Consider the following 26615-nt stretch of genomic DNA (forward strand, 5'->3'; position numbering starts at 1 on the left):
CTCACTACCCACGAATGGGAGCGATGCATGCTCTCTCTCTCTCTCTCTCTCCAGCTTTACGTTGAAATCTCCCACCACTAACTTGATGTCTTATGATGTTGATTAGCACAAGTATGCTCAAGCACTTCATCAAAACAGTCTTTAGCTCCCTCTGAGCTCTCTTCTGTAGGTGCATAACAGTTCACAATAGACACATTTTGAAAATTTCCCTTAACTCTAATAGTGCACAGCCAATTGTTCACAGGTTTAAAATCTAAAATATTACACAAAAATTTATCACTAACTAAAAACGCAGTTCCGAGGACTCTTCATCCTCTGTCGTCACCACTATAGTGTAGCGTATATTTCTGATTGCGGGTTGAGCCATGGCCCTGCCAACGTGCCTCTTGTACAGCACACAGTCCAATTTTATACTGTTGTGAGACATTCATCACATTAAAAAGAGCACCTTCTTTCATCAAACTGCGTATGTTCCAGGTCCCAAAATGATTAGTAATCATTGTCGCAAAAGCATCCGAAATCCGAGGCTTCTGTGGTGCTTCGTAACCAAAGGTATTTTTACAGGAGGGGTGGTTAGCCCCTCGCTATCCCTCCCCATTTTTCTGGGCTTGGGACCGGCAAGGCCATGTGGTAGGACACCCTATCAAATGCCTTTGCAAAATCCAAAAAAATGGAGTATATGCCTTTCCCTCATCAACTGATCTTGTCACTTTATTATAAAAGGCAATCAGATTACTAAAGCAAGACCACTCCTTAACAAATCCATGTTGATTCTCACAGATAACATTACCCTCATCTGCCCAATGCTGTATATGGTCCCTCACTAATTTCTCCAAGACCTTAACATTAACAACTACTGATGACACACAAACTGACCTTTAATTAGACACTTCCAGTCTGCTACTGCCCTTATGCAATGGCCCTATCTTACCTTCCTTCCATTCCCTGGGTACCTTTCCTGTAGCCAGACTTTCATTGAAAAGTCAGGTCAACAGAGCTGTCAGTTCTTTAGCACATTCTCTCAAAACCCATGGTGAAATACCATCCAGTCCAACAGCTTTACTGACATCTAGAGTACTCAGTATTTGGAACCCACTCTCCTACTGCACCTCCAAACCTCGAACCTGCCCTATCCCTCTAGTATTAAAACCTATTTCTCCAGGATGAAATATTCCAATAAAGTGTTCATTGAACAACTCCACTATATCCTCTGCATCAGTTACTCTATTCCCATTATTATCCCACAATGCCATTCTTCCACAATCATTTCTCCTCCTACTGGCCACATAGCTAAAAAATTCCCTAGGATTTTCTTTGGATCTTGATGCCAATCTCTTCTCATATTCCAGTTTTGCCTTCCTTACATACTAGTCACTCTCCTGGCCTGAGTCTTATATTCTTTGTGAATCTGCTCTCCACCCCTCTCCTTATATCTCTTCTATAATCTCCTTTTCACCTGCAGTTCCTGTTTGATATTGTTTGTCATCCACTTTACACCAAATTGTGTTCTCTTATTCACTTGTGGAATACAGCATACTATTGCTACTAACAAATATTCCTGTACAATTTCCAATGCACTACTGATATCTTGCCCTTCCAATTCCTCCCTTCATGGAACTGCCCCAAGTTGATATCTAAGACTATTATAATCACCAGCCTTATAATTCCACATATGTTCCCTTTTTTTTTGATACTCCTGCATGTCTATTTATCTTCCAAGTCAAAACCACATGGTCACTCTCTCTCTCCAACTGGAGTGGGTGGGGGAAGATGCCATCTCAGTTATTATCAGCTCTTCTGATGCTATGACTAAATCCAAAATTCTTGAACCTCTTGTTCCCTCTATTACATGTTGCCTAATTTGTCCCTCAAGAATTCTAGAAATTCCATTCCCTTATTACTACATGCATTTTCCTCTTCCCACCTTATACTGCTGTAGTTAAAATCTCCCATAACAATCATTCTTCTTGCACTTGCCAAGTTCAACTGCCCAAACATCCCCTGTCTGCAAATAGGGTTAAAAGCCATATAGATTCACCTTACCAATTTTTTTCATGAAAGATTTTGAAACACAGGCTGTTTGCTTATCCTCCTCTCAAACTTTCTATATGGCTAATATATGTTGATGATGTGTTCTTTATTTGGCCTAATGGCTCAGATACATTAGACTCTTCCCTCTGCCACTTCCATAGGCTTCATCCTAGAATCCAATTTACTATGAAAAAGGAAACTAATAATAGTCTAGCTTTCTTAGACACCTTGTAATATGCCTACTTTTAGATTTTGATCCCATTAAATCTCAAATCAAAAAATTAAAAAGTCCTCTCAAAAAAGGTTTCTTCCTGGCCTAAAACCCGAGCATGCAGGCAGAGATACATTTACAAACTTTTCCATCATCCCACCCCTCCTTCCTCTGCAATATGGTATAATTAAAACACTAACCAGTAGAGCCTAAACTTTTTTTTTTTTCCATTGAGGCTTCTTTTGCAGCAGAACTCAACCATATATACCACATCTTTCTCTCTAATGACTGCAGTTCACACAGAATCAAAAAAATAATCACTCCTTCCTCCAATCCAAGATCTATTCACAGGGATTTTAGTAATGCTATCACTATTTCCTATGTCCAGTGGTGAGCTATAGAAATTTTAACAAAGGGCTCGCATCGGCGAGAGAAAAAAAAAAAAAAAAAAAATCCGTATTTCACACAAAACTTTTATTAATACAGCTTGTGTACAAATTCCAATCAAAAAGTATGAGAGGACAATCAACCTCTAAAGGCTATCATTTTCAAACGAATATTTCATGATCTAAACATGAAATATTTGCACACATTCAACTGTGTTAATTTATCTTACATAAGAAAAACATTTTTAACTATCAAAATATAATAAGAATGAAATCTTTTTGTAATCTTTTATAAAACATTTGATTGGCTACTGGTTTTACCATACGATTGGCTACTAGAAGGGAGAATGGTAAAGATAGTGCATTCGCTTATTTTATTTTCAAACTTGGGCGCATTCATTATAGAGGATTTGAAACAATAATTCCAAATAATCTATACACTGCCGAATAGACTAATTTTTGTTAGGTTACCATATGAGTTTGTCACTTAATATGTGTATTTTTTTTTTTTCTGAAAAAATAAAAAAGTAAACAAGAAGAACAAGGGGCTTGCAAATTTGAGAAAAATTTAACAAAGGGCTTGTGTGAGCCCCTTATAGCTCACCACTGCCTATGTCCAAGAAACATCAGAAAGTATAGCCAGAATTTTAAAGAAATACAGCCTCTACACTTTTCAAGTCCCACTTGAAAGTAGCTACTCTGATCTACTCCACCAAGGACCAGCTCCCCTCTTCTCTCAGTTCCTGGTGTGTATATAGGTTCTTATTCCTGCAGATTGACTTACTATATACAGGACGAAAGATCAGCCACTATCCACATAGAAGAACATAAAAATATATCTGCAGTCACAACTTGCAGCCTTGCAGACCATGCTTTTTATATGGCTCTTAGAATCAATTGGAAAAAGACTCTGTTTTTTTAAATTTATAGCTGCTCTCAAAAACAGCCTAACCTGAATCAATAGGATTGTATAAAACTTCCCAAAATATCAGAAACTTTGAGATCCATATCCTAGGCCACCAGCTGGTGCCCACAGAGGGCACCTCACCTAGTTAGGACTCATTTTGTCCACATGTTTCACACAATCATCTACTTGCTGCTTTTCCATTTCAGTTGTCTGATATCTCTTCTACCTCAAGTATGTTTCCTACCACCTTTCTGTTTGCTTGTCTCATTATAACGATCTCTTACTCTATGCATCCCAGATAGCATCAGCTTTTATATAATTTTTATCATCTCCGATCCCTTACAGCATACTCTTTACTTCATTTCTAAGCCAGCTTACAGTTATATGCAGTGATATGTAAAAATTACAGTTTTTTTCCCCTTTTTTTCTTAATTGTTTGCTTTTGATTTAGAATAGCAAAAGATGGACTGATAAGAAATGACTCCTTACTGAATAACTTAATTTCATTACTTCTCTAAAATTTTAATAGATGCAGTTAATAATAAGCATAATCATACTAAATTTTCTCTTTTGGGATATTATCATCATATTTACTTGGTAAAAATAACTATTTATATTCAGTCAAAATAAGTCGATTTAATATTCACATAGTTGTAAAAAATTTTCATTGTAGTTGTGTCTTCATTCTCGCTATTGGACTGTACTTTTCATGGCATCATCCTTAATTTCCGTATTTGGATTTATGGTTTTCAGTTTTTTGATTGGCAGAGTATTTTGGTAAGTTACATTGCTTTTTTTTTGTTGTTGTTGTTGTTGTATAGGAGAAGTTTGTTTCATAATGAAATACTGTGAATTGGCATACTGAAAAGAATTATAACATCAGAGGAAAATTCACATAAAAAAATTTTATTGGTGTAAAATTTTCAAGGCATATCAGTACATGATCACAGAATGGCAATTAAACATCAACAAATAATTCTTAAAAAGTGTCACCTAAGTAGCTAATGTAAGATAACTGGTAATTAGTTTACGGAATTAACAACGCATATAAAGTATATTAATTAAAGGTAACTTTAATGAATAACTTCTATATTTCGGCAACATCACATTGCCATCTTCAGGAACATAAAGATATGGTATGTGCACGCAGGCACTAACAAAAGCAAATGAGGAAGAAAGCAAGAAACTAATATTGTTCCTAAAGTCCTAATGGTGCCCTCTGGCAGGCTAATTTGGTTGTCTTGGCAGTTGGGCTGAAGTTCTCATAATGTAAGTCTCCCAAATTTGGGGTAGCTTCATGCACCCAAATTTGTTGAGGTTAGGAACGTTTTTTAGAGCTGCTGATGATTCCTTGAATAATCTGTCATATTTAAACTTGCTGCGGTGTATTATTTTTGTTTTCTTCCAACGAAATCTATGGTGGGTATCTAAGGCATGGTCTGCCAGCCCAGAGTGGCTGTACTGGTGAAACTGGATGTAGTCTTGGGGTAGCTTCATGCACCCAAATTTGTTGAGGTTAGGAACGTTTTTTAGAGCTGCTGATGATTCCTTGAATAATCTTTCATATTTAAACTTGCTGCGGTGTATTATTTTTGTTTTCTTCCAATGAATTCTATGGTGGGTATCTAAGGCATGGTCTGCCAGCCCAGAGTGGCTGTACTGGTGAAACTGGATGTAGTCTTGGTGTTCTGAAACCCTGATATTTGTTGTTCTGCCTGTTTGGCCAAAGTAGGACAATTTGCATCTGCAAGGGACCTGGTATACACCAGGTAGGTCTAGGGGAAGTGGTTGGTCTTTGGTAGAGCGGATAAGGGATGCCAACTTTTTATATGGTCTGTAACAAGAAGTAAGGTCATATTTTTTGAGGATATTGGTTATTTTCTCAGAGTTATATCTCAGGTTATATCCTCAAAAAATATGACCTTACTTCTTGTTACAGACCATATAAAAAGTTGGCATCCCTTATCCGCTCTACCAAAGACCAACCGCTTCCCCTAGACCTACCTGGTGTATACCAGGTCCCTTGCAGATGCAAATTGTCCTACTTTGGCCAAACAGGCAGAACAACAAATATCAAGGTTTCAGAACACCAAGACTACATCCGGTTTCACCAGTACAGCCACTCTGGGCTGGCAGACCATGCCTTAGATACCCACCATAGAATTCGTTGGAAGAAAACAAAAATAATACACCGCAGCAAGTTTAAATATGAAAGATTATTCAAGGAATCATCAGCAGCTCTAAAAAACGTTCCTAACCTCAACAAATTTGGGTGCATGAAACTACCCCAAATTTGGGAGACTTACATTATGAGAACTTCAGCCCAACGGCCAAGACAACCAAATTAGCCTGCCAGAGGGCACCATTAGGACTTTAGGAACAATATTAGTTTCTTGCTTTCTTCCTCATTTGCTTTTGTTAGTGCCTGCGTGCACATACCATATCTTTATGTTCCTGAAGATGGCTATGTGACGTTGCCGAAATATAGAAGTTATTCATTAAAGTTACCTTTAATTAATATACTTTATATGCGTTGTTAATTCCGTAAACTAATTACCAGTTATGTATGACCAACGTATAAGCCTTGCTACTAGAATAATGTAAGATAACTATAAAAGGTCAATAATTTCCTAACATTTTTTTTAAATTATATATATTTTGACAAAATAAAGTTAGGAAAAATTAGCTGATTTAAAAAGTACTATCTCCCATAAAGGGAGAATAGATGTAGACCAGTGGATTTGTTTAAAATTAGAACAGCGAAGTAAAGTTTCACACGTTTCTTTATAAAACCATTCTATGAGGAAACAACTTTTATGAAGAATTCTTGTCTTGTTCCAATGAACTCTATGCTTAGTGTTGATAGCATGCTCTGCAAGGACAAACAGTTCAGGTTCATGGTATTTAATGTAAGACTTATGTTTTTCTAGTTGAATAAAAGCAGATCTTGTTTGTCCTTGCTGAGCATGCTATCAACACTAGGCATAGAGTTCATTGGAACAAGACAAGAATTCTTCATAAAAGTTGTTTCCTCATAGACTTCACTGCTCTAATTTTAAACAGATCCAATGGTCTACATCTATTCCCCCTTTATGGGAGATAGTACTTTTTAAATCAGCTAATCTTTCCTAACTTTATTTTGTCAAAATATATATAATTTTTTTAAAAAAATAAGTTAGGAAATTATTGACCTTTTATAGTTATCTTACATTAGCTACGTAGGTGGCATTTTTTAGAATTGTCTGTTAATGTTTAAATGTTGTACTGACGATGCCTATGATACTTACTCAAAAATTCTATGCTAATCAAGTTTTTTATGTGGGTTTTCCTTTGATGCTATAATTCTTCCAATAGGAGAAATTTATTTTTTCTCATTGGTTATAAAATATAAAATGTAAATAGGTAAAGATAACTTGAAGTTTGAAATATTTTGATTAAAGCAAATTATTAGACATTCGAAAAGACAATAAAAAAAAAGTTGAGAAACAATTAAAAAAATCTCTGACAGGACAAGAAAAATTAAAAAAGTGTAGACAAATGTTGTCTACACTTTTTAAAATAGAAGTAGTAGTAGTATCATTGTATTATTATATATTATGTTTATTATTTTTTTATTTTATAATAATAATAATTATTATTATTTTATATTATTATATGGAGTATCTCTGTGGAGTTAAAACTCTAATTGCAGTAAACCCACACTAAAGATTATTCACCATTGGGTCACTTGAAACTGCCTCTGGCAATTTCATACATTTTTCTGATTCACCACACTCTCCAAGCAAATAACCTAGTCTGCATGTCCTTACTAACAACACTCTTACAAAACTTCTAGGAGTGACTTCCAGTTCTTTCTCTATTCATCATGTATTGAAAAATTTCTTTTATGTGAATCTTATAGAATCCATGTAGTAACATATAAGTCAATGTCATGTCCCCCTCTACTCTGACCCTTAGTTACTCTCTCTCTCTCTCTGATGCTTGGTTACTCATCTCTGAATCCTCTCCACTACCTTCTGATCCCCAAGTGACCAAATTTGTACACAGCAGTCAACATGTGGCTGAATCATAGCCTTATAAAGAGGGATAATTACCTCCTTATGTTTATTTGTCAGTGTATTCTTCAACATCCAAGTAATACTTTTAGCTATTTTTGCTAACTTTTGCATTATGTCCTCAGAACTTTCTCTTTCTCCTTATTCCCAGCCAGTTTCTTGCACTTTTATTCTTTTCCCATTCACTTTTTCTTTCATAGTCTGCGTGACCATGCTATTTCTGTCTACACTGTCACCTCATCATACACATTACTTTCAACCACTTCCTTCGACTCTCATTCATATTTCTTATCTTATCACTCACTCACCCCTTCCACTATATTGTCTCTACAATACTTTCACTGTTCTGCCTTATGTTAGTTACTTCATTTTCCTGCTTTTGACATGACTCTCATTTCTTGCACTCACTCACAAAACAGTATAAGTTTTGTGAGTGAGTGCAAGATTTTCCAATTCTTTCCATGACATGAACTCTCCTCTACCATTCTGACTTTCATACCACAAATCATTCACTCTTGACAATAAATACATTAAACACACACTACACCCTCTGTCCAAAAAGAAACCGAACTTTTCAAAAATAGAAGAAACTAGCGGCACCACCTGTTGTATCTTTTTGTTGTCAAAAGTGGCAACCTTCATTAGCATTGTATCAACTGTTTATGACATTTGTTTCGTTAGAAGCTGAGTTGTAGTGCCAAGAGTGACAGTGTGTTTTGAAGAACGGTCGGAAAATGAGTTTCAAACAGAGAGCTGCGATTGAGTTTTGTGTTCAACTAGGTAAAAGTTTTACCGAAACACACCAACTTCAAAAAGCATATGGTAATGAATGTTTATCCCATACTCAAGTTTACGAGTGGTTTAAGCGATTTCAAAGTGGTCATGAGACGCTTGAGGATGACAAAAAGCCCGGCCGTCCAAAAACTGGACTGAGCGAAGTTAACATCCAAAAAAAAAGTGTGTGATTTCATCAAAGAAAACCCGAAATCGTCCATGAGATTGATTGAAGATGAATTAGGGATTCCAAAATCAACTGTACACAACATTTTGACTGAGAACTTGGGCCTTAGTAAATTGAATTCGTGATTTGTTCCCCACAAGTTGACCGATGACCAAAAAATGTATCGAATTGAACACTGCAAGGATCTCATTAAACCACTCGTAAGGATTCACATTTCTTTGAAACAATCGTTACTGGTGATGAAACGTGGTGCTTTGAGTATGAGCCTGAAACAAAACACCTGAGTGGAGACCACCAGAAGAGGGTCATCCAAAAAAAGTCACTTGGAGAAGTCAAAAATAAAGACAATGCTGATTTGTTTCTACGATTCCAAGTGCATTATCCACAAAGAATTTGTTCTACCTGGTCAAACAGTCAATGGTGAGTTTTATCTCGAAGTTTTGAAGTGATTGATAGCGAGAATTCGTCCCTTAGGGCATGATATCGTGATGCAGGCAGCTGGTCACTTTTGCACATTAATACACCATCTCATCATTCGAACATCAAGTTTGTTTGTTGGATCACTTGCCATATTCACCTGATTTAGCACCCTGTGACTTCTTTCTCTTCCCCCAACTTCATTTAACGATGAAAGGAAAGCGATATACGACACTATTGAAAACGTTCAAGTGGCAGTAACCACAACCCTCAACAATATTCCAAAAACTGATATAAAAAACTCATTTAACTAATTAATTGACCATACCAAACACTGTATCAAAGCTGAGGGAGAGTATATTGATTGAAATAAGTGATTTGAATAATTATAATTGGCATGTGTTTTATACTCTATCAAAAGTTTGGTTTCTTTTTGGACAGAGGGTGTACATTGCACTAAATACTAAATTTTGCATGTTGAAATCATTGAATGTAGAATGCTTGGCCATCATTTTACTCATATGCATTGGTTCCATGAACATACAATGCATTTTATTATGATACAATGCGTCACATTGCAATAATCACAGTTAAGCAAACATGCAACAACACAGTAAAAAAATAAAGAAAATATCATCAGTAATTATTAGCAATATCACGAATATTTTCTAAAAATAAAGACTCATCTGATCAACATGTGCACATCACTCAATGGTATGGTAATTCAATCATGAAATTTGTGGTTGTCAATGGAGTCACTGTTTCATCTCAAAAATTAAAGATATGGCAAATGTAATAGAGAAACAGAGAAGAAGAGTAAAGGGAATTAGTAGTGCTTATTTGAACTAATGATTTAAATAGTGATAAATATAGTATAAAAGAGGATATGAAAATTGTTGAAAGAAGTGAGTGAGTAAAAATTGTTGGCTCAATGTACAGGCTGGGTAGAAGAAATAGTTGTGAGTTTTGGATGTGTGGAATGAGGATTGATGATAGAAAAGATTTGAGTAATAGAATGGCCTGCACTTGAATGGATTTAACATCAAGAGCCTGGAGAAATAAATTAATTGGGTTAAAACCTCCTCAAAGAGGAGGACGAAGATTCGAAGACACTCTTTTGTATCTTCAAATTTCTTCAAAACCTGTAACATATCTTCCTATATATCCTAAAAAGAAAATGAACAAATTGTTACAATTTGATGAAACATAGGGATTAAAATATTTTGAGATGTTCTTTTTTGTGGTTATATGAATTGCTTGAATATAATTTTTGTTCCAGGTGTTTACCAAAGCTTTTCAGCCCTCCCTCCTACATTTGCCAAGGATGTCCTCTTTCTCTATTCCATCCCCTCTACCATTCTATGAAAAATCTCTTGCATATCAACCCTATAACATTCCCTACCCAGTTTGTATGTCTCACTCCTATTCCCTGCCTCCTCCTACTCTCTCAATCTGTCCTCATACTGCACATTCCAAAGACCACTGACTTCCTTTGTGAATCTTCGCTGGACCCTTTTCAACATATCCTCATCACCACGAAAACCCTGACCTAATTTGTGCACAATAATCCATATGAGATCTGATCAAGGGCTTATACAATTAAATCATAACCTCTTGATTGCTGTATGTCAGGGTCCTTCGCATCATTTCCATTATCCAATGTGACGTCCTCACAACTTGTACAATGTCGACCCTGAATTTCAGGTCCTTGTCCACCACCACTCTCAGATCTCTCATCTCCTCTAACTCCTTTAAAGTTTCCCCATGTATACTTGCATCACATCATTACTTACCAAATTTCAAAATCTTACACTTTGCAACATTGAACTGACAGTTCTGCTTACCTGCCCATTCGTATAATCTATTCAACTCCTCCTGTAAAGCCATAACATCTGCCTGACTCTGCATTGCTCTTCCCAATTTTATATCGTCTGCAAACAGCTGCATATCACCAATGAAACCCATCCTAATATCATCAATATACAAATTTAACAGCAATAGCTTCAATACAGACCACTGAAGCAAACCACTAACGACCCTCCTCATTAGGGACACTGCACCCTCATATACAACTTTCTGATACCTGACAGCCAGTCATCAATCCAACTCACTAGTTTGTTATCCAATACCATTTCTTTCAGTTTATATAACAGCTTGTCGTATGGCAGTCTATGTAAAGCTTTTGCAAAATCTAAGTATACCACTGTATATGCAAATGCCTTGTCCATGACATTTGTTATAGTACATAAGTACGAAGGTGGCCTGAAAAGTTCTCGGCCTAACAATAAAAATACACATTTATAATTTCAAAATTATTTTGTTTTTCAGCATAATCTGCCTTAAGACTAATAAATTTATTCCAGTGATGCTCCAGTGCTATCCCATACCTTAGTGGTTCTCAGTAAGATCTGTAAAATATCCCTCTACAGCTGCAATCACCTCTTGATTTGAACAAAAACGCTGACCAGCGAGGAAGAGTTTTAGTTTTGGGAAGAAATAGAAGTCAGAGGGAGCCAAATCTGGGGAATAGGGTGAATGTTCCAACAATTCATAATACAGATCCCTTAATTTTCCTATTGTCAAAACACCTTTGTGGGCAGGTGCATTGTCCTGATGAAAGATGATTTTTTTTATTATTCTGCAAACTGGGTCTTTTCTCACGAATTTTTTCATCTCATCTGATTGAAAGATTGGAATAATATTCCCTGGTTATTGTTTTATCCTTTTCAAGATAATTAATAAACAAAATGCCATTAGCATCCCAAAACACCGATTCCATGACCTTTCCTGCTGATGGAACCGACTTTGTCTTCTTTGGCACTGAACAACCGGCTTCTGTACACTCTTTTGACTGCTGTTTGGATTCTGGTGTGTAATGGTGAATCCATGTCTCATCCATAGTAATAAATCGATTCACAAAATCAGTTTTATTCTTGTTAAAACACTCTGAGCACTTTTCAGAAGTTTTCATGCGAGTGTATTTTTGATCTGCTCTAAGCAAGCGCGGCACCCATCTTGCGCAAAGCTTTTTCATTTGCAATTCTTCATGCAAAATATATCCTATGTGTTCTTTTGAAATGCCCATAGTCTCAGCAATTTCATGCACTTTGACTTGTTAGTCATCCAATACCATATCTTGCATTTGATCAATGATTGTTGGTTTTGTTACACTTTTTGGACGTCCTTCACGTGGGTCATCTTCAAGGATGGTTTAAACTCGGCAGCCCATTTCTTAATGTCGAAAATGAAGGAGAAGAGTGCCCATAAACTTTTATGAACTTTGAATTATTTTCTTTTGACATTAAACCTTCTTTTACAAAGAATTTTATAACTGCATGATACTCAATTTTATCCATTTTAAGGGATACAGATAACACTTTTGCTTCAGACAGCTGTATAAAACAAACTACTTAATAGAATGACTTGCAATTTCACATGGATGCTTATGACAGATGTACCAACTTAGAAAAAAAAAAATTTTGCCGATAGTGTTGCGATCTGTGGTCGAGGTTGAGAACTTTTCAGACCACCCTCATATGTCAGTAAAACATGATCGTCCTTTATCAAACACATGCTGATAACCATACAGAATACTGCAGGTAGACAGAATATACAACAAATCCAGATATACAGATTGGCCTATAAACAATAAATTACATGATAGCCACAGTAATTAACTTTAATGAAATGAAAGTGATAGTTCAATATGAAATATAATATTTTGATATATAATATTTCGAATGAAATGATATTTTGTACTGAAAATAACTCTACATCATCAGTGTGAGTGTGTAGAAACAAGCAAATCAAAGGAAATGGAATACAAGGTACATACAGCAGTCGGTGGTTTACCAATTAAAAACTTCTGCCTCATACTAGAAATTAATATTAATAAATAATATATTAAAAATATTAATAAAAAAACTATTTTTGATGGTTACATAAGATGAGAATCTCCCAAACTTTGGGGGGGAGAGAGAGAGACAATCATTCCGAATTCAGGTTTGGCCGATGTAAAAGTGCTTCGCAACTTTCTTTGAAAAGGTGAGCATATTTAAACCTGCTTCTATGGAGAAGACGAGTTTCATCCCACTGGATATTGTGTTTAGTGTCAATACTATGTTGTGCCAGACCAAACTTTTGAAGTTTCATGTATTCGATATAATATTGATGTTCATTAATTCATTTTTCCACAGAACAGCCTGTTTGCCCAAAGTATGTTAGATTACATTCACAAATATGTAGTGAATGCCAGCTAATGATAGAGGTGACAGTGTTTTTTTGTAGATGGCAACAGATGAGAAATTTTGTTGATAGGAAAATATGTGGGAATGAGATGATACTTCTTCAAAATTCTAGCAATCGGTTCAGAGATGCCAGAAATATAAGGTGACACCCTGCGGTCTGTTGAAGAATCCTGAGGTCGGAACATAGGAGTCAATTATCTGCTGGATTTGATTAGGGTTGAAACCATTAAATTTCATTAACTTTTTGATAGTGAGAAATTCTTGTAAGCTTGAGGGAGAGGAGCACACCTTATGTGATCTATTAATTAAAGACTTTATAACATCAATTTTTTGAGAGGTGTGATGAGCAGACTCTTGATGACTGCATCTGCAAGTAAAGGTAAGTTTTCGATAAACTCTGGTTGATAACCGGAGGCTGTGTGCATAAGAAGGATGTCCAAGAATGATAAACTACCAGTCTTTTCCTTTTCCATGGTGAATTGAATGCATGGGTGAAGTTTTACTTGTTTCTGCACACACTGATGATGTACTGTTATTTTCCGTATGAAATCTCTGTACTTTCATTTCATTAAAGTTAATTATGTGTTAATGTGTAATTTATTGTTTATAGTTATACCACGGGTACCTTTAAAGATTAGATTGGCCTATAATATTTAGTCACAACCTTATCACCAACTTTATGCAGAAGAACGGTTTTACCAACTTTCCACTCACTTGGAGCCTGTGCTGTCGTAAGATTTATTAAACAGGCATGCCAATGCTACTGCCAATTCCATGGCAGTAGCATTCCTTTAAGACACATGGGGACATGTCTTCAAATCCTATCATCTTATTGACATCAAGGTTATTTATTTCCTCAAATACCTCCTACTCACTCACAATTAAGCTATCCTCTCCTATGTCCTCTACACTTAAGTTCCTCATGATTCCACCCCTGATCAGAATTATTATTATTATTATTATGTGACACCACCAGGGAGTCCAAAGACTCATCGAGGGAGAGTGTGCCAACAGCATCGAACAATTGACCCCTTCCAACTACTAGGATGAAGCATTCCTATAAATTGATCACTGAAAACTCAACAACATCTTCTGCAGCAGTTATCATTCTATCATTTTCATCCATTAATATCATCTTACCATAAACATTTTTCCTTCTACTTGCCACATATATAAAACATCTCTAGGGTTTTTCTTTGCCTAATTTGCTAATTTTTGCTCATGCTGCGCTTTCATTATCCTTAATAACTGAGTCAGTCTTCTGTCTTGTTCTGTATACTCTTCATTTAACAGTTTATTACCATTATTCATCTTGTACTGCCTCCAAAATGCCTTCTTCAAAATTTCATGCTTAAGCCCCCTCATTCATCCATTTCACAACTACCTTATTCAGCCTTTTGACTTTCGGAATAACATCCACACATTGATGCCATTCTGTATTTCTTTGTCAGTTTCTAAGCGGCATTTATTTCCGTACTGCTCGACTCCTCAGTCCATGATATAGATCCAAGCTATCTCTTAAGCTTGTCATAATCACCAGCCATATACTTCCATATATATCCTTTCTTCACAGTAGTCTGCATATGGCTAGCCAAAACCCAGGTGATCACTTTATGATCACTCTCACCAACTGCAGGAAAGTGCAAAACTCCACTCACAGTTACGTCCTATGATGAAATTATCAGATCTAAAACTCTTGATCCTTGCATGCCATCATTTACATTCTGCCTGGGATAGTTTTCTCTCAAGAGCTCAAGGAATTCATTTTCCTGAAATAAGGAAAATGATATTTTCCTTATTTCAAATAAAGAAAATATCATTTTCCTTATTTGAAAATAAGTTCACTGGGTGAAAAAAATGTTCACTGGGTTAGTGAACAAAGGAAGGGTGATAATAATCACCCTTTCTTTGTTCACTGACCCAAGTTGTTTATACATTTCTTCATCACAACCCTCCACATTCCCTGGCCTATAGCAACATTCAATGAAATATGTCTTTCTGTCAACCTCCACATCACACAACACTGCCTCATAACCATTGCCACTATTTCCCTCTTTCAGGTCTACCTCACGTGGATATAATTTCCCTTCTATGATCAGCATCAGTTCCTCTCCCTTCTTGTCCTTTCTGTCCTCTCAAAAATACTCATTCAGTGAAACCACTTCATCTCCCTTATTTCTGTTAATTCTGGCATTTGTACATAAACACAGCAATTCACTTTTAGGTATATAACTAGTCCTACCCAAGCCACCTGTTGTTTCTGATTTTCCCACCACTCCTGCCCTTTCCTAATCACCTTTATCACCACTTACCACATATATTCACTCAGTCTCATCTTCTCCAACCACATCATGATCTATTCCGTTTCTATGCTGATCATCCCCACACATACATTCACATCTACTTCCAACATCCATTCTCTGTATGACGTCTCCCTGTCCATCCAAGCTCCCTGTTTCCCTTTTCCTCTTACAGTCCCAATCTCTCACACTACTACTGTTTCCATTGCCAAGTACTTCTGTCTCTTCAATACTACTCTCCTGATCTTTCACTTCATCTCTTACTTCTGATCTCTTGCTTGCATCATGCACTTCACTTCCATTTATCAACACTTTCTTCAGCATAGCCACTCTAAAACCATTCAAATGCAATCCATCACATCTGTATAATTTCATTCTTCCCTCAGATATATGCCATATATCCACAAATACTCCTTTTTCTCACACAGCTCCACTAGCATGCCATTCATTATTCTGGCTCTCTCAACTCATCTTTGTCATACCTCATCAACGCACTGGCAACCTTTCCCACTAGATTGCTATCTTTCACTCTTCTCAACAACCTCCTGATATTCACCCTTACATTCTCCTTATGTCCACTTAAATCACTGGTCCCCACAATCACCACCAATTCTCTTGCTTGTTTCCTCCTCGTATGTCCAAAGCATGAATTATCTTGCTCATCCTCCTTCCTTAATAGCAGACATTATGGACTCTCTCATTAACCTCTGATAATGGAATCACCTTACGCTGCTATTCTTGAATCACTTGTAACTTCTTTTACAGTTTTTTCTTTCATGCTATTCTTTTGCATGCTTTCATTTGTTTCCAATAAACATCCAATATCACTCTGCATATTCCTCATTTCATTTTTCATTTTGAATAACTGTTTCATCAATCTTGTATTTCAACAATTTCACTCTGTCACACCGTAGTCTCATTACCTCTTGTTCTGCTGCACCTTACTTTCATTTCCTTATGTATACTTCCTTTCGCTCCCTTATCACACTTTCGCTTCTACATTCTTTCTTTCTTTTCTCCCTTAGTCTCACTAGCTTTCGTACCATTTTTGGTTCTTTCATTTTCATTTGGTTCTGCATTCGTTAACTCATAGTCTAATAAAATATCACACGTCCTACAAATCAATAATTTCTCTTGTCTACTGTTCAGTCTTTCCATAAACACATCTCTCATATTTTGCCATGCATATTACTCTCATGACATCAAAAAATTTTGAATAGTCTACATTGTTAATGCTACTTGATTTTCATGCCATTCACATAGTCACATTAGTCGACGCTCACATGGTTGATCTCCTGAGTACCACCATTATTTTCTGTTCAAAGAAGGCAAGATTCAAAATTTCAATTAATAAAGTGAATAACATTTCCCCAAGGCCAAAAATCACACAGACACACTACGTTATCAAAAATAAACAATACTATACTAAAAGTCAAGCAATATTACCAATTATTATGCAAATTAGCACTTATCTTTTCCAGAGTCTTATCTAACACAACATATTTTTAAACTTATATTTACTTATATACCAGTTAATTGGTTTTATGTGTGATTGTAAAATTTCTTCATTTGTTTTAGGGTCCCACCTGGCATGTCCAGCTGTTTTTATAAGAAATTTCATTTCTGCTGTTTGAATCCATTTTTCATTTCCATATAATAAAATTGGTTTAGATTGGACTTTATACTATAGTCTGATTCTGGTGTATTTTTTACCATGGATACCTTATATTAATATATATATATATATATATAACAACTAGCACAATTTATAACATCCTCTGATGAGATGATCAAATCCAAGACTTTCAATCCTCATGTGCCCACTGTTACATACTGGCTGAGGTAGTTGTCCATCAAAAACTCAAGAAACTCATTTTCTTTACTTCTGGTTTGCATAGTGATCACCCTTTTCCTATTTGCTGGGCTAATTTCCTTTTATATTTCCTGGTCACTACCCTCCACATTACCAGGTCTGTAGCAACACCCAAGAAACTATTTCATTCTATTCACCTCTGTCTCACTTGATACTACCACTATCACTATTTCCCCCTTGCATCTCTACCTGAACTTACTTAACTCCTTTTTGATCATCAATAACAATCCACCTCCTTTTAACCCTTTTTATCTTCGCAAAATACATCATGCCCTTCCATCTCTATCCTGTCAGGATATCATTCTCATCCAACCATTTCTCACTTATTCCAAAAATTTTGGGGTGAACAAACTCATTCACCGCAACCATTTCATTTGCATTGTTTCTGATACTTCTAATATTTGTATACAAACATAACAAATATGTTTGTTATGTTTGTATACAAACTCATTCCTGGATCGATAACAAGTTTCAATGATGTGTCTTCTCCATATTTGACTCAAGCCACTTCTTTTTCTCCTTACTCATCCCACATCCTTCTTCAAATACAACTGTTTTTCCGTTCATCACTGGTCATCCCCTTCCACTTTTGTCTACAAATGCATTTACATCCTTTAGAGCATCAGCCTTTCTCACATTGTGTTCCTCTGTCCACCCTGAGTCTTCCCATTTCCCTGTTTGTCTTACACACTTGTTCTCTCATTCTTTACATTCATGCTACCTACTTCTTCATTCATAAGCACCACTTCAGTCTCTCCTGCTCTTTCACATCACTTCTTACTTGATCAGATTTATCTCTGCACTCGTTACTCTCCCTTCCAGCAGCAATCTCCAAATGACTCACACCAGAATCATTCAAATACAGTCCATCACTCTTATACAGTTTAATTCATCCTTCAAACTCATTCCCCTCATTAACAAACTGCACTATTTTCTCTTCAACATTTCTGCTAACATATCATTTATAATTCTTGCTCTTTGCTTCATCTCATCGCTGTTATACCTGGGCAACACACTGACTGCCTTTGATATCACACTATTATCTTTTATCCTTCTCAATAACCTCCTGATATCCAATCTTACATCTTCCTTGTTCCCACACAAATCATTTTTCCTTACTACTACTATTACTACCAACTCTTTTGCTTGCTTACTCCTCATATCCAATACCTCATTCACTCTATTCATTTTACCTCCAGGAAAACAAACCTTGTGCATCTCCTCGTTTACAACATCATCATCATCATCAAATTCCTGCTATGTACCCTCAAGGGATGTACATGATATGATAGTACTACATGAAAAATTTACATCATTGCTAACGTCCTATCTACAATTTTCCTCCAAATCAGTCTGTTACTTGTCAAGACTCCAGTATTATCAGATCTTATTTTTCTATCATCTAAGGCACTTTGTACCGTATCAATCCACCTATATCTTTGTCTTCCTCTGGGTCATTTTCCTGCCAACCTGGCAGAGAACACTTGTTTTGCTAATCTTTCCTCGCACATTCTGTTTAAATGACCATACCACCTGAGATTAGCTCTGCTAACACATTCCTGAATGCTGACAATGTCAAGTTCTTTCCTAATATCCTCATTTTTAATATGATATTGCCATTGATGCCATCTGTTCACATCTCTAATCTTTCTCAGAAGTCTCATATCTGTGGTCTCTAGTCTTTGGTCAAGTGTTTTACTTCTGACCCAGCTCTCAGATGCATAAGTTAAAACTGGTTTGAACACTGTCTTGTATACAGCTAATTTAGTATTCCAACTAATTTCTCTCTTATTCCATATGAATTTATTCAGTTGACTTCCTACTATACCAGCTTTATTAATTCTGTTGTCTATTACCACATTTAATTTACGATCTTTACTAAAATTCGTGCCTAAATAGGTGAAATGTTTTACTTGTTCCACAGGTTCTCCGTTCACAACGCAGTTGACATTTTCAACGATTCTACCTATTTTCATTGTCTTTGTCTTTTTATTGCTGACCTTCACACCATATCTATTACAACAGTTATTCAATTTAGTCAAGGAATCTTGCAGACTCGTAGCGGATTTATTGATAAGTATAACATCATCCACATAAAGCAAAGAGCTGACATTAACATCTTCAATTTTGATATCATGTTTAATACCACTTTCCTTCATAATTCAGTTATTCATTATCTATATGTGATCCATACAGATAATGAATAACAGAGGGTATAATGTACATCCTTGTCTCACACCAGATTTAACATTAAACCATCTTCCTATACTTCCTTCAATTCTAACTGCTGACTGACAAATAAAGACCTAAGTATTGCTTAATATAATGCCCCATTGACACCATATAACTGTAGCGTATTGAATAGCTTCTCTCTTGGCACCTTATCATATGCCTTTTCCAGGTCTACAAAACTCAAATAGAGATCTTTATTATATTCCCATGATTTCTCCACTATTTGTCGTAAAGTGAAGATCTGATCCTGACAGCCTCTATTTCGCCTGAATCCAGCTTGTTCTTCACCAAGCTTTTCTTCTACAATTCTTCTCAACCGTTTCTCAAGTATACTTGCATATATCTTACCAGGAACACTCAGTAGGGAAATACCTCTGTAATTCTCACATTCAGTTTTATTTTCCTTTTTATATATGGGTACTATGAGAACTCTTAGATCTGCCTGTCCAGAGGCATTAGGTAGCAGCCCTACCACTGGACTTACCCAGCGACAGGTTAGTAACCTGCCCTGGGGAAATTCAAAATACTTTCATATTTCATGCAAAGAAAAGCCAGACAGACTGTCAGGGAAAAGACCACAACCCAGGAAACGGTAAACGAAATTGGAAAAAGGAACACATAATGAAGATTGCAACATGGAATGTGAGAAGCATTGCACACAAAGAAGAAGAACTTGATAACTAAACCAAGCTAACATAAAGATATGTATAGTAACAGAAACAAAGAAAAAACAAAAAGGTGCAAAAGAAACAAACAACTATATACAAATCTACAGTGGGGTAAAAAAAGAAGAAAGAGCAAAAGCAGGTATAATGATTATAGTACATAAATCCCTAAATAACGATATTGTATATTACAACTATTTAAGTGAAAGACTAATAGAAATTAGACTCAAACATTAAAAGGCCACATAACAATAATTGGCGCATATGCACCAGAAGAGGGAAAAGAAGAAGACAGTAATATATTTTATAAAGAATTACAGAATGCTATAAATAAAACAAACAAAACTGACTATTTACTGCTAGCATGAGACTTAAATGCCAGAATAGGAAACAAAAAATACAAAACAAACATAGGTAAATTTGACGAAGATACATGTAATCAAAATGGTCGCAGATTGCGCGATTTTGTCATTTATAATAATATGAGAATAATGAATTCAATGTTTAAACACAAGGAAATACATAAATATACTTGGTCAGCCAGAGGATACAAATCAGTAATTGACTACGTTATCACAAATTTTAAATTAGTGGAGTTAATTTTAGACGTAAGAGCATATCGAGGCTTTGAATTAAACTCTGATCATTATATGGTATCAGCAAAAATTCGTTTTAAACCAAAGTGGCTAAAAACACATAGATTGAAAATTCTTACCAGCCAAGCTACAAAATTTCTTCATTACAGGATCCTCAAGTTAGACTACAATATCAAAAATGCACAAACTTAAAAACAGAAACCACACATGAATCAAGTGGCATAGAAGATGAATGGGAAAATTTGAAACAAATTCTCAAAAAAGCAGCAACAGAAACCTTAGGAATAAAGCACAAATGGATTAGAAAAAGAGGACTACAAGACTGGAACAAAGAAATAGGAAATATAATAAAAACCAAAAATAGACAGTTACCATCAATGGCTAAATTCCAAAAGAATAGAAGCAGAAATAAAATATAAAAGAAATAGTGCAATTGCAAAACAAGAAGTAAGGAAAAAACATAGAGAAAGATGGAACAATTTCGTAACAGAACTAGAAAAGGATTTATTTAAGCCACAACCCAAAATCTATAAAGTAATCTATAAAATACATGAATAAAGAAAAAAAAGAAAAGATAAAAATTTAGAAAAATGGTCACCCATTTTTCTAAATCTATTGATAGAACAATAGATTTAGAAAAATGGGTGACCTATTTCCAAAATCTCTGGACAGATGAGAACAATGAATTAAAATTTTATAAGACAAAGAATGACCTAATAGAAAATATCACAATGTTAGAACTGAAAAATATAATAAAGAAGATGAAAAATAGGAAAACTCCAGGAGAAGACAATATAAATATAGAACTATACAAAAATGCAGATGAAAAATTTAATGAAAGACTTGTGAAATTTTTTAATATGGTTTGGATGTCCAGAAAAACCCCTAACTCTTGGAAAAAAGCACTGATTATCCCAATATATAATAAAGGAAATAAAGACAATTGCAATAATTATAGGGGAATTAGCCTGCTGAATACAGGATATAAAATATATGCAGGAATATTAAAAGAGAAACTAAGCAGCATTGTAGAAAACAAATTACTAGAAGAACAAAATGGTTTCCAAAAAGGCCGATTCTGCATAGATCCAATTTTTACTTTAAAATTATTAATAGAAAAGAGAAGAGAATTTCAAAAAGAAACACATGTGGCCTTTATTGATTATGAAAAAGCCTTTGACAAAATTAGTAGACAAAAATTGTTTAAAATATTAACCGATTTAAACATACCAAACCAACTTTTACAATCTATTCAAGAAATATATACAGGAAATAAAATAGCAGTTAAATTAGAACACACCTCAGAATGGAAAGATATATCAAGAGGAGTACGACAAGGATGTACCCTCTCACCTCTGCTTTTCAATATATATATAAATGAAATATTAACAATCTAGAAACAGCATCCATTTGATATACAAATGACTCTGCAAATGAAGATAGATACACTACTATTTGCAGATGATCAAATAGTATTAGCTGCATCAGAAGATGACTTACAAAGATCATTAAAATCATTAAATGATATCTCGAAGCAATATAATATGACAATATCCAAAGAAAAAACAAAAATAATGGCATTCAAAGGAGAAAACCCAATAAGAAGTAAAATAGTGATAGATAATAAAATACTAGAACAAGTAAACACTTTCAGATACTTGGGATGTGATCTTTCATATGAAGAAGAAAAAGACATAGACACTAAAATATCAAACTTTGTCAAAGTAAATGGCATAATAAATAATATATTTAAGCCATCCCTGGTATAAAAACACACTAGAATCATACTATATAATGCCTTGTCAAAACCAACTCTACTATACGGAAGCGAAACATGGACCATGAAAAGGAAAGATGAAAAACGAATTCAAACAGCAGAAATGAAGTTCCTCAGAAAAACAGCTGGATATACTAAGTGGGACCACAAAACAAATGAAGAAATCTTACAATCCCTGAAAATAAAACCAATTAATTACTACATAAGACAGTATAAACAAAACTGTTATTTTTGTTTATAAGAACATTTAAACAAGAACATTTAAATCGAATGGACAACAGCAGACTACCAAAAATATTATACAGATACAAAATAAGTGGAAAAAAGAAGAATTGGAAGACCAAGAAAGAGATGGCATGAGACCAGAACAGGCCACATGGCCTAAATTCCATGTTAGGAAGAAGAAGAATAAGACTATGAGAACTCTACTCCAATCATCGGGAATTCGTCCCTCTCTCCAGGCATTCTGAACTATGCAGTGCAGCCACTGCAAGACTTTTATACCACCATACTTCAGCATTTCTGGTCGAATATCATCTACTCCTGCTGCCTTTCCACATTTTAAGCCTTTGATGGCTTTTTCTACTTCAAGTATGGATATGTATTGCTGACTGTATGCCTGTTAAGTATTTTTTACCACTGTGCTGTCATCACTGCTTGTTTCATTTAGCAGTTTTTCAAAGTAATTACTCCATACTTCAAGGATATCTTTTTCTCTGTTTTCATGTCATGTTTATCATCTCTAACGCCTTTTACAGCACTCTTTCCTCCATTTCTAAGCTTCTTCAACAACCTCCAAAATATTTTGCCACTTCTTGATATTTATTTTCTATGTTCTTGCCAAAGTCCTCCCATGACTTTTGTTTAGCTAGTTTTACACAGTGTTTAGCTTTCTTACATTTGTCTCTGTATTTTCTATAATAATAATCTGGACAATTTTCAATCGAAGGCAAGTTAGCTGATTTCATAAGGAGGTAGCAGGGTTTTTTCTCCCGGAAACTGGGGTTTTTCATCCCGCATACAGACAAATCAGCCTTTCAGAACACACGCAATTTACAGACAAAAAATACTAGTTGTGGTAGTGGAGGTGGGTGGTTGATGGCATTGATTGAGATAATTCGTAGTAGAGGTTTGGTGTAGTGGTTGAGACAGTTGTAGGTGTCCATCCGTGATGAGTCTTCGGACTTCTTGGTGGTGTCAGGAATAATAATAATAATAATAATTCTTAAAGAGCACAAGCTGACTTATTTGCCAGGAACATTTGATATGCTTTCTTCTTTTCCTTCACTGCCTCTTTAACTTTCTGTGTCCACCATGGAGTTCTGATTTTTCTATCCTTGCAGACAACCTCACCACATGACTCTGGCTGAATCAGTCAAGGTTTTCTTCAAGGCTTGCCACTGAATCTACAGTTTGGTTTCTGTTCTCAAACTCTTATTTTTTCTTCAATAATCTTTGTGTATTTTAGTCTACAGTTCACATCTGAGAGCTGCTCAACTTTTATTTGTGTTAAAACTTTCTTACATATTATTCTTTTCTATATGAAATTCAATTTTATCCTGCTCAAGACTGAATAGTGGTCTTTTCCAATTTCAAATCCTCTGTACACTCCGGTGTCCTGCACCAGGAAGAAAACATCACTTTCAACAATAACATAGTCAATGAGACTTTTCTTATTCCTTGCCTTTTCTCTCCATGTGAATTTGTGCTCATTTTTATGTTGGAACATGGTGTTAGTAATAACTAGTCCATGTCCTGTGCAGAAGTCCATGTCCTGAGCAGAAAATTTGGAGAAAAGAGCTTTGCTCTTTTCTCCAAATTTTCCCAATATATTTTTGTATGTCTCACAATCATTTCCTACTCTGCTATTTAGATCCCCAACAAGGACCAACTTTTCCTTTTTCATTGTGTCAGATGCTTTCTCTAAATCCTCAAAAAATTCCTCCACTTCTACCTTAGTAGAACCTTCTGGGACCATAGGCACAAATAAGTCTCATTGTCCAGTTCCCCATTCTGAAATTTGCTCACATTACTCTACTTGAGACTGCCTGCCTTTCAAGAAAATTAGCCTTGTATTTAGTGTTGAATACAATGACTACTCCTTCTTTTCCTTGATTGTCATTGCCTGAATATAACATTTTATATTTATTGCTCAGAAAGATCTCACCAGTTTTTGTCTTTTTTGTTTCAGTCACCCCTATTATGTCAATCTGGTACTTATCTAATTCCTCAGCTAGCTCAATTTCTTTGCCATTCAGGTTTCTTATGTTGATAGTACCGATCTTTAACTCTGGTGATGTTGAGTTGTGGTGTTTTTTCAGATTTGTTCCAGTAGCTGACTTTTCGCTGTTCACCCTGGTTCCCTGGTGAAAACAACGGGGGCTTGTTTAACCCGGCGACGCTCCAGCCGACATGAAATTTTGTCATGTTGTACCATCATTTTGTAATTTGGTTTAAGCCAATAAGAATTACAATTTGGTCAGCTAAATCCCATATTGCCAGCCCAACCTCATTCGTTCAGTATCCAGCAGGTAGATACCCAACAGGATGCACCACGAGAAGGTGAGGATTGGACATTAGGTCAGAAGCCCTGGCCGGTTCTCCACATTCCTTTAAAGGCTATGTGGAGGTTTACTCTCAGTTATACAGCTTTGACCCTTAAGCACCCCTGTTTACTATACCCCATTTACTACACCTCTAATAATCAAATCCCCCATACAAAGTCACTTGGAGGTCTTTTGTTACCTCTTTCATGCTGACCTCATTCTTTTTCATCTTCTTCACTATTCCATACATATCTACATTTCTATTCATTTCACTCTGCATCATCTCTTGCCTCATCTTCACCAACTGAGCTTTCAAATCTTACATCTACCTAATCACACACGCTTTTTCACTGTCAACCCCGCTTCTCACTTTACCATTTATAGCACCGTTTATCTACATCATTATTGTCTGCTTTATTGTCAATTGAACGTTTTTCCTCACTACCACTTTCGCACACTCTCTGAACATTCACACAATCTTCAACTCAGTTATGATACCATGTTCCCTACTCATATTTAAACTGTCTAAACTCATATTTAAGCAAGCATCATTGTCCATCAGAATATCGCATTTCCTACATACCCACACTCATTATTTTCTCTTATTCAGTCTCTCTAAATAAATATCCACAGCATCTTCCCACACATACATACTACATTCAGAACACGGTACTATTTTTGAAAATTGTATGTCGTTCACATTTTCTTTTGCTCCGACCTATGCAATGATTTTCCTTTCACCACCATGTTCTATCAGTGTGCTAACAAAAACAGTGAATTTATGATAATATCCCCTAAAAATTTATCCAAATATTTGCATTTCATATTCAAATATCTCACAGTAACACTTCATCTACAAATTCAATAACCCCACACATTTAAATATAAAATTTACTTATCTTGCTGCAGTCTACATGAGTTAAACATGATGTCTCATGCTTAACTCATGCCACCTGGTGTGAATATATTTTACTGCAGGTCCATTTTTTGGATAAATTCATAAGCAAACTTTCTTTGCATGGTATAAGAGAAGAAGAAAAGAGATAATTTCTTTAAGCTGAGTAACATAAAGTAAATAGCAGGAAGTAATTTAGCAAGAATGGAAGAGCTATACATAATTAAGGAGAGGTATAAATAGACACTGTGTGAAAATAATGGAAATTGTAAACCTCTCATGAACTGTGGAGATCTCTTGATTATTATCTCAGAGCAAAGATAATAAATATATAAATTTATTTCCATATTTGGCTGTATATGAAAAAAATATTCATAACTATAGCCAAATATGGAAATAAATTTATTGCCAACATACTAATAAATTATATTACACAAAAAAATGGATTTTAAATTTCATACAAATTGCAATATTTTTTTAGCAAAAGTTACAAATTTCCTAAGGACATAGTTAAGG

General features: G+C 35.4%; 1 protein-coding gene across 5 annotated transcripts in view; it reads left to right on the forward strand.

Annotated features, from left to right (window-relative positions):
- The window catches only part of LOC150093183 (phospholipid-transporting ATPase IF-like), a 799705-nt gene that overhangs the window by 644007 nt on the left and 129083 nt on the right, over positions 1 to 26615 (forward strand). For all 5 annotated transcript variants that reach the window (XM_090413774.1, XM_090413776.1, XM_090413778.1 and 2 more), the window contains one exon: positions 4209 to 4312. In XM_090413774.1, the coding sequence (XP_090269900.1) occupies positions 4209 to 4312 (104 nt within the window). The remainder of the gene's footprint in view (positions 1 to 4208; positions 4313 to 26615) is intronic.

Source organism: Typopeltis vanoorti, chromosome 24 (assembly GCF_054136105.1).
Source record: "Typopeltis vanoorti isolate ZY-2024b chromosome 24, IOZ_Tvanoo_1.0, whole genome shotgun sequence".
NCBI lineage: Eukaryota > Metazoa > Arthropoda > Arachnida > Uropygi > Thelyphonidae > Typopeltis > Typopeltis vanoorti.